Source organism: Phyllostomus discolor, chromosome 3 (assembly GCF_004126475.2).
Source record: "Phyllostomus discolor isolate MPI-MPIP mPhyDis1 chromosome 3, mPhyDis1.pri.v3, whole genome shotgun sequence".
Lineage (NCBI taxonomy): Eukaryota > Metazoa > Chordata > Mammalia > Chiroptera > Phyllostomidae > Phyllostomus > Phyllostomus discolor.
Genome location: NC_040905.2, coordinates 100,282,207 through 100,291,808, shown reverse-complemented (window position 1 = coordinate 100,291,808; position 9,602 = coordinate 100,282,207). Strand labels below are relative to the sequence as shown.

Below are 9,602 nucleotides of genomic sequence, written 5' to 3'. Positions count from 1 at the left end.
TCGTGAATATATACCTCATGTGCTCAGATAGATACATGCAAAACACAAAAACACCAAAAATCCCTCAACTCCCACTAATACACATGCACAATTCTCACATCTATGGAAACACACACACAGGCAAATGTTCACAACCTGGAAATAAACAGATCCCTCAAGCCCTTTACATTATCCACCTCTTCAAAATACAATCTCATCACCTCTTCCCTTCAATATAGATATTTTTCTGTAGCCTAATCCTAAAAAGACACAGACCACTGCTTACTACCTACTACCAAACACCCATGGAAACACTCTAGTATTCTCCAAAGAGATACACCTTTGAACATTCCTAACAATCCCATGAACCCTATGGACAAACTGATAATTCACGCACACAGTGATAGATGGGAAACACAAACCAGTATATATGGACAAGACACAGTAATATCTCCACCAAACCATATAAGCAACAACTTCCAGCTACCAAATTATCTCTAGCTAATAAGAGTAAGCTCTTACATCCACAAGTACTAACAAATGACCATACCACACACCTCTAATACATACAAACATGATTCTCCCACTTTCCTGTATAAACACAGAAACCCATCTCTCCATCAAATACACACACAGTCACTTCTCAAAACATAAAAGCCTAATAAGAGCCCCCTACGGAAAAATATAAACACACAGCTCCAGCAAATATGCCTTCAAACAGCCATGCCCCTTGAATATACACACAAACTCAGTACACACACACCTCTACACAAGCCCCCAATATACCCCACAATTACCCAGGGCACTACAAATATCAACACCGACCACCCTCTACCGTATGTCTCAAATACACATATACTGCCACACTACCTACATATACATACCCCCACACTCCCAAATTCTCACACAGAATTAACTCCTCCATCTTGCACAATACAGAAGCACGCAAACACTTCATCACACTCGCATATACAACAGCCACCGGTCTTATAAAATGGGCTCAGCTTTGCCCTCTACGCACTCAAACAGAAACAGACAGCTCCTGAAAAATCACAGAAATACCCGAAACCATACAACGTGTCCTGAATACGCAACGGTCCTCTACATTCCCCAAACACGAAAGGATCATACCTCCAGGCTGATGAACACAAGCACTTTTCCTAACATTGCCCATGCGCGAATGCAGATAACCCTTTCAAATCGGCCGTTAGAGAGATCCCCAATTCACAGGAGGAAAAAATCCAGGTAAACATCTCCCCAAACACCACATTACAAACACCTAATGGCCGGCTCCTTGAGTATGCCTGCGACACATCCTACACCCTCTCACAAACACACACAACATCCCCTAGATCACAAACCACCACTGACAAAACGGACTCACACATCTCAATACATACCAGATTCCCTCCAACCAAGAAACCGACCCCCACTTTTGAATGCACCATCACATTCCCTCCAACCGAAAAACGGACTCACGTATTTGCAGACACATATTGGACGCCCACCAACCAATTAAATACACACAAACCCCACCTATGCTGGCAATCCCATGATTTGGCAACACCCTGCATTACTATCAGATCCAGCAACGTCGCTCGCTTCTTTGGCAAGAGTGTAGTTTGAACGAGATTGTTGGTTGAGATTTTCACGCTAAGGAAGGCATCGGTGAAACTGTGAGGAAGTAGGTGAAAGCTTCCCCTGTCTGCACTCGTTTTCAAGGCCTTCAGCTACTTCTTGCTGAACTGGAGGACGATGTCCAAATTTGGAAGAACTTCCCCAGAGCTCTCGTACTATTCTGAATGCAGGGGACACCAGGAGCCGCGGAGTTCCATACCTCACACGCTTATTATCCCACCAGCCAGTCACTAAACCGACTCTGCAGCGCGTTCCAGTGTTGCCAATCCCCTGGCGTCCACAACAGCGGAAGTGAGCTGCTGGGGGTAGGAAAACAGACCTGGGTCACAAACAGCCCACAGCTTGAACAACAGCGAAGAGCCCTGACGCCTGAGGGCACAAACGGTACGAGCATCCCTACCTCACTGTTTATATAACCGACTCCGGAGGCCGCCTGGCAGTCCCGACGCCCAACCTGGATGGGCGTTGGGCACCCCAGCATCCAGGCTCGCGCATGCGCACCTCCAGGCCCAACCACCGCAACGAACGCTGGGAGCCGTTGCGGGACGTTGGCAGACGCTTGCCGCGTGCCCCAGTGCGCGTGCGCGTAGGTGCAGGCGCGAGGTCCCCTGGAACGTGGCACTCCCTGGGAAGCATCTCCTGGAAATCCTCCTTCCCCTCCTCCTCTTCCTCCTTCCGCTCTTCCTCCTCCTCCTCCTCAGGGAGCTCCCTGAGGAGCGTGTGTAAAATGTGCACTTAGGGCTTTAAAATCGCTAATGTGCAAGTTTAAGCACCACCCTTGGGGAAGAGTTTTGGAGAGGTCTACCTAGAGCACTTATCCACAGATTGGCGCAAGTGCCTTCATGCCAGGTGGACTGCATTTCCGTGGATTCTGAAAACGGTAGGTCCTCAGTCCTACCAAGTCTGGATGTTCCATTTCACAATTCTGGCCAAGAATTGCAGACCTGGGAAACACTCTGAGACGTGCTTTCCCATCATTCCATTCCTACAGTTTTTCAGACCCATTTACTGAACTAGAATATTTTTCTTAGTTTATTTACTTGGTACGTGAAAGTTTTTCAATACATGATGGTTCATCGATGCTCCCTTTGCAAGGCTGTTGTGACAACATTGATCAAGATTTGGCAGTCTGGGAACGACTTCACTCACCTGTCCCTCCCTTTTCACATTCTTTTGCAGACTTTCAGTCGGCAATACAAGACATATCTATAGTAGCAGAACCAACCCGGGGACTTGAGTTTGTCCCGCTTTCCAAAGAAACTGCAATCATCATCACATCCTCTCTGTGGTCATGTGCAGGATGAGACCATTTCTCGCTCCACGGGGTAACCCTGAAGATCACTCGCATCTAAGAACACTAAGCTTCTCCAAGTGCACAGACTGAAAACTCCACAAGACACAGGCATGGGACCTTGCCATTCCTCTAATGTTCAAGGTTTCCCCATGATGAAAGTTCAAGTCCTGAGAAATATCTTCAAGTCGTTTCTTCTTTCGACCCCCGTGGTAGTTTTCTACAAAATAAAATTTACCATGATTTCGCTTGAATTGCTCTCACCTCACCTTCTCGACTTTTTCTGAGTCAATCTTTCCTTGTCGGGGTGGGGGGCAGTGGTGGTGGTGGTAGCCAGAAATGTCTTAAGTGCCATAGAGAATCTTTTTCAGGGAATGTTCTCAGTGTGCAACAGCCCTTCACCCTCCCATCAGTGGGAACTGTGCTGCTACTGCAAGGAGTGAAGCTTGTCTCCCAAGAGATACGGTCATAATCCTCCAACGTCACCACCCCTCATCTCCCTTGGCCGATTTCCTAACAATCCCCTCCTTTCACAGCACAACACACAAATGCCTGTGCAGATAATTTTCACAGTGATAAGCTGACATTTATGCACAGTATGAAACTAAGAATCAAACAAGTTTTTGTGAGGAGTGCTACTATGATTCACACGCAGATGTAGGCTACAGGGTCTTCCCCTGATGGACTGGAGCAAAAGGGATGGTTCCTAAGGCTGGGCTGGCTGCAGGCTCTAGAGCTTGCGGCAGTGGACAGTACTTGCGGCCACAGCACTGTTTCCTAAAGAATGACGTGCACCTGCTGGATCTGCCGAGTCACTCCTGAGTTCAAGCCCTGGGCTCCATGTGCCCATACATAAGTACCTATTATTTTTTCGGGTTATACATTTGAATTTTATTCAGAGAGTGCAGCCTGTGTTGACGTAAGTCAAGAGCCAGAGAAGAAGCAGGTTGAGGGACCCCAAGCCAGGCTGATGGATCAAGAACTGAAATAAGGGAACATCAAGTAAAGCCTTTGTGCCGTGAACCTAAAAAAAAAAAACCACCACCACCACCACCACCACCAACAAAAAAACATGTATAAATAGCCTAAAGAGGCACACACCATTTCTGTTGCTACCTAATACTTGACAGGAACTTCTAGTTCTTGCCTACCTGCCAGAGCCCTCCATGGAATATCTGCCCTCCCCCCACCCCAGCACACTCCAGCCTACCAGGCCTCGGCCCCTCCCCCGCTGCGGAATGTCTGGAGCCCTACATTCTGCTGTTTAAATTCAAACTCTTCCCTCCACTGGATGCTGAGCATCTGTTGGAGCAGGTCACTCTCTAGTTCCTGTACTGGAATTTTCTCATTGCGGAGGCTACTCGGCAGCAGTGGTCAGTGTCTCAGCCTGTGAGGATGACTTCAGAAGGAGGTAAGCCTGTAGGTCCAAGGGGGAATTGTTTTAGAGACAGGGCTGCCCCTCAAAACTTGGGATTAAAATGTGACACTCCCACTGGGGAAACATAGTTGGGACTGAAGGAGAGGAAGGAGAGAGCACTGGACCTCCACAGACCTGTCACCTGGGGAGGCTGGGAGCCAAAGGAAACCTGTGATGGCAATGGACAGGAGGGCTCCTGAGGTGTGGATCAGGATGACTCGGGGGACGTGCCCGGGTGTGGAGAAAGGATGGCAGCAGGCACACGCATTCTGTCTAGGGTGGAGACAAGCCAATTTGACATGTGTGTATGGAGTAGTGGGTTAAGTTAGGTGGTGACACAGGGAGGGTCACGGGAAAGCCTATTCGTATGTCCTGTTCTTCAAGCACCTGGAGCTTGCCCCACAGTATCTTTCTAAGGGACTTGGACTCAGTATACTAAAACTAATGGGGGCAGTGAGAAGACGTGGTGTTAGCCAGAAAGTTGTCCAGCGGGGCTGGCTGTGGCCAAGTCTACACTGAAATGTCCTCCCTGAGGGTGAGGTTGGAAGGCACTCCAACTGCTGCAGCCCACACTTCTCCATTCCGTCCAGCCCAGAGCTCACTTCTCCTCAGCCCAGGGAGCTGCTGTTTGTTGTCTCATATTCCACAGGGCCAGGGCAGCCGGGTAACTTGCACCACTATAGGGCTTTCTTGCTTGGCTTGTCCTGAATTGTTCCCCCTTTGTGGCAACTCAGTTCTTCAAAGGGTTTGCTCATATGCCACATCACTGCTTCACGGACAGAAAACAGATGTGGAGCCTGGTTGGTTCTCCCATGGAGTGTCTGTGAAGGCGATTCCTTTTTTAAGGGGGGCAAGGGGAGTAGCACAGGAGCAGGACAATCTTCTGTATGTTGAATAAGAGTCCCAGGACACCTGTCCTGAGTATTCAGGGGCGCATGATGTGTAGCTTCTTTTCCCACAGTAGAGTGTGCATGAGGTCCTCAGAACAGGGATGTGTTCCAGACAATTTTGCTGCACTGACTCCTGGCTCACGAGTCTCCACTTTCTATTGTTGGGAGTTGGCAAGGGTAGGACCACAGACAGTCTGCAGTCCCATGACCAATGGGACATTCTGGAAACCCGTGGACAGCCCCAGTGTTCTCCGTCCCCTGGCCCTTTTCTAATTCTCTGCAGCCATTGCAGGTGGTGAAATGACAGGATCTGAGGGACACAATGCCTACGTCCCAGGTCACTGTCCTGGGAATAGAGCTCCTGAGGGTGGCCAACACCCTGAGAATGGGGGCGGGAGTGACAGAACCTGGTCCGTGTTAGGTGTTTGCTGTTGTTGCTTCTGACATACATGTGCATGCTGGGCTGGTGTGTTAAGGGGTTATATCAGGGTTCCTTCTTGTGGAGAGATGGATACTACTCCAGTGTTTTTGTGTTGTTATGCACGAGCAAGAAAGGAGAGCCATGTATTTTGAGGAAAAGGAGAACAGAGATGCAGATGGGGTCCTAATATTTTGGAGACTGCCTATTCACAAAGGCACTTTGGGTGCCCAGTACTTAGCTGGGAGAAGGTCACTACCACTAGTGTGTCTGCCTAGGGTCATTTCCCACAGAGCAGATTCCTGCCCAGTGCCATGTCTTGGGAGACAGCCTGTGAGGCTGGCAGGGTCGGGTGCCAGGGAATCCTCAGGGAGGCTCTCCGAGTCAGCGCTGGCTGGGGCTGTTTCTCCTCAGCAGACAGTGGTCGGGGGGCCTTAGCGAACGGGGAGCAAGCACTCCAGTGGAAAAATTCTCGACTGGAGGTCAGAGCATGACAATGCCTTGAGGACATTGCCAGACTCCACTGTCCCCCCCCCCCATGCAAATGGTGCTCTTCTGTTGATAATCACAGCTTTGATTCCCTCAGTGACTCAAAAGGAACCAAAGAGGCTCAGTCCTGTTTGCTGACTCTCGCACTCCATTCCCCCCTTCCCTTTGTCTCAACAGCACCTGCAGTGCTGGGAGCAGATGCAAGCATGAACCCTGGTGCCTCCATGACTCCTTTCACCACATTGCCCTTTCCCCAGCTGACTATTGGCCCTGAACAGCGGCCTCCTGGAGAGCAGCTCCCACTGCCCCTGACGACCCCATCATTCCCTCCTGGCTTCCCCTCGGCGCTGCCGGGTGTGCCCAGTGCATCTCTGGCAGCCAGAGATGCTGGTCGTGGCCTCATTGGGACTGGGGCTTGCAACATCGTGGACCGGGTCAGGTCAGAAGTGGGGCAACCACAGCCACCCCATCGTCCTGAGACCATCGTCCTGACGCAGGCACCCCTCAACGAGAGTGCTCCAGGGGCCCTCTGTGGCGGTGCTGTGTGTCCTGCACCTCCATTCTTGGAAGCCTCGGCAGTGGAGACGATTTTGTCTACCTTGGCTTTGGGGAGTGCCCTGGCCGGCAAAGGAGGCTGGTGTCCCAGCCTTCCTCCTCAAGTTCCACCAACAACTGCACAGCTGGCCTCCATCATCCCCCCAGTGAACGCTTGGCCTCAGCTACCTGGGGCTTCTGGCAAGGGTGGCCTGACCACCTCCCAGTCCAAGGCCTTGCCAGATGACTTCGGTAACCCCAAGAGCACGTACGAGGACTTCCAACGTTGGCGTCGCTTCAAGGTGCTGGCCCGTGGGCACCTTCCCCAGAGTCCTGATGCAGAAGCTCTTTCCTGCTTTCTCATGTGAGTGTACTGGGCAGGGGCACAGGGGACTCCCCTGGAGCTTTCACCTAACGGAAGAATGTGGGATGGACCTCCAGGCTGGCTTATTGTCCGGGGTACTGGAGGGAAGGTCTGAGGGAGGTGTCCCAGTGACAGGGTGCAAGTAGGGGCTCAGCCTCAGGTTCAGGTTCATGAGCTGGTGTGAGTGTGCAGCAGCAACAACAGTAGCTGGAAAGTCATCTTTTTGCACCCACAGATACCTCCTCCCTCACCTGCTGGAGCTCATGCTGGGTGGGGAGGTGGGAATGTGTGGTCCACACAGCTGGGTGCAGGCTGAGCTGTACACTGTGACTGACCCTGAGGTATTATTACAGCCCAGTGCTCCGGTCCCTGTCCCGCCTGAAGCCCACCATGACATTGGAGGAGGGAATAGGGCAGGCCATGCAGGAGTGGGATCGCAAAAGCAACTATGACCGGATGACCTATTACGAGATGGCAGAAATGTGAGTCAGGGTTCTGGGTCCTGAAAGCTGTGTGTGTCTGGGGGTCGGGGGTCTGACAGCAGTGTGGGGGTGGGGACGGTGATGCGGGCTGACTGCAGGGCAGGGTCCCGCTGTGAGGGTGCTCACCAGAGAGGATGTTGTCGGTCAACACAGGGTCCCCACAGTCCAGAGGCCCTTGACCCCTCTGCAAGCCTCTCCCTCACCTTTGGAGCGTGGGTTCTTCTGGGCTACCTCTGGCAGCTCCACCGTCCTCTGATCTTGAGCCATCCTTGGGTCGACACGAAGGCTCAGAGCAGGCTGGGATGAATGTGCCCAGCCCAGTGGGCTAAGACTCCAGCCAGAGGGGCCGGCCATGCAGGGCGTGTTTTCTAGCAGCCCACCTCCTGCCTCCTCAGTGGCCTGGGCCATGAGAGCCACAAGGCACTTGCTCTCCATCCCTCTATCAGCTGCTGCCTTTGCTGGGCTCAGAGTGGCCTCCTCCTCAGTATGGCCTGTGCCTTCTTCTCCCTCCAGGTTCATGGAGCTGGAGGCAGAGGAGGAGATGCAGATTCAGAAGTCCCAGTTGATGAAGGGGGCACAAGGCCTGTGTCCAGCAGTCCCACCGAGACCTGATCCTCGGGGACCCCCAGCCCTTGTGGTGGGCCCACAGCCAGGTACGGCAGAATGTTTCCACTGGAGTCTATGGCCAATGGCAACAGGGGCCCAGGACAGGCCAGGGTCCCCATGTGTGTCCTTTCCCTTCGAGGGGACTTTGATCTTTCAAGTGGAACAGCCACAAGAGCCAGGGCCTCAGCTGCCCTTGGTCACCGTGGGGTCTAGACCTGGTCAACTTTTGCAACCCCTCTCCCACATCCCTGTAAAAGGACCCAACATGAAGTCTGCTAAGATACCGGCTGGATGAGGGCTCCCTTGGAGAATCAGTGGCTCCACAGAACCTGACACATGACTCTCTTGGACACTTCCACCTGTCCTCTCCCTTCACACAGTCCCATGGCTTCAGGTGGTCCTGACCCAGCCACACCCATTTAGATGGTGTGCCCTCACCATCGGATTCTCAGGATGGGGGAGCTGGAGCCCCTCACACTTCCTCCTCTTCCCTCTCTGCCCCAGTGTGCATTCCCATGGAGGACGTACCCAGGGTCCAGGGCACCTGCAGACCTCAGGGGACCCAGGAGACCGAGACATCTGATGAGATCCCCCCTGAGGCCGTGCAAGAGTACATGGACATCATGGATGAGCTGGAGGGGCTGGCCCACTCAGCCACAGGGGACAAAGGTGGAGAACGGGAAGAGGACAGAAAGGAGTTGCAGCAGGGACAGGATGAGACTCACCTGGACCTGGGTCTCCTGAACTACATTGAATACCTGTGTTACCAGGACGACTATGTCACCAAGGTGGGCTGGCTCAGAGCTCCGGGGTCTACAGGATTCCAGGGAGTGGCACTGCAGCACCCAGAACTGGGATGTATGTGTGTGTGTGTGTGTGTGTGTGGTGTGCTATCTGTGTGCATGTGTGGGCTTGCCCTCTTGTGTTTGTATGTGTATGTGTTCTTATGTGAGTGTGTGTAGCTGAGGACCAAGAGGATATAAAACACCCACCTTGTACAAGAGGGTGGGGTGGGTCTTTGCTTTTCCACTTTTCCTCCAGGTTCTGCTCACTCACAGGTTACTCACAGCCTCGTCCTTTTGTCCCAGGTGGAGGCCATTCCAGACCAACTTCTGAAACAAGTGGTTTCCATAGAAGCAATGCTGGACTTCCTGCCCGAAGCTGAAAAGATGGCACAGCAGTTAGGACTCCCTCCTGTCCAGGTGAGCCAGGGTAGGGAGGGAACTTAGGAAGATGGGAGGGAACTGTAGGTGAGCCATGGGAGGGAGGGACCCCAGGTGACATAGAGGATGGAGAAAACCCAGGCAAGAGAAGGGATGGAGGGGCCCTGGGTGAGTCAGGAAGGAAAGGACACCAGGTAGATAAGGGGTTAGGGGACCCCGGGTGAGCCATGGGAGGGAGCCCCTGGTAAACCAGGGCTTGGAGCAACCCAGAACAGGGGTGCATGTGACTCTGTCCACCCCACCCCTGCCTATAGGCATGGCACATTGAGGG

General features: G+C 52.5%; 2 protein-coding genes across 2 annotated transcripts; both read left to right on the top strand.

Annotated features, from left to right (window-relative positions):
* Positions 1–2,110: 2,110 nt before the first annotated feature.
* Positions 2,111–8,403, top strand: LOC114512268 (NUT family member 2F-like). Its single transcript, XM_028531140.2, has 5 exons — positions 2,111–2,203; positions 4,235–4,319; positions 6,300–7,020; positions 7,374–7,502; positions 8,016–8,403. Exons 1-5 carry the CDS (start codon positions 2,111–2,113, stop codon positions 8,401–8,403), a joined length of 1,416 nt encoding a protein of 471 aa, XP_028386941.2.
* Positions 8,404–8,574: 171 nt separating this feature from the next.
* LOC118499330 (NUT family member 2F-like) lies at positions 8,575–9,287 on the top strand. The gene has a single exon (XM_036020038.1). The coding sequence runs from the start codon at positions 8,624–8,626 to the stop codon at positions 9,068–9,070; it is 447 nt and encodes a 148-aa protein (XP_035875931.1). The 5' UTR covers positions 8,575–8,623; the 3' UTR covers positions 9,071–9,287.
* The last annotated feature ends 315 nt before the right edge of the window (positions 9,288–9,602 follow it).

Coding starts and splice junctions, on each gene's coding strand:
- LOC118499330 (XM_036020038.1), top strand. CDS start 8,624: ATGGAGGACGTACCCAGGGTCCAGGGCACCTGCAGACCTCAGGGGACC.
- LOC114512268 (XM_028531140.2), top strand. CDS start 2,111: ATGCGCACCTCCAGGCCCAACCACCGCAACGAACGCTGGGAGCCGTTG. Junction 4,320..6,299: donor GAGGATGACTTCAGAAGGAG/GTAAGCCTGTAG, acceptor TTGTCTCAACAG/CACCTGCAGTGCTGGGAGCA. Junction 7,021..7,373: donor GCTCTTTCCTGCTTTCTCAT/GTGAGTGTACTG, acceptor GTATTATTACAG/CCCAGTGCTCCGGTCCCTGT.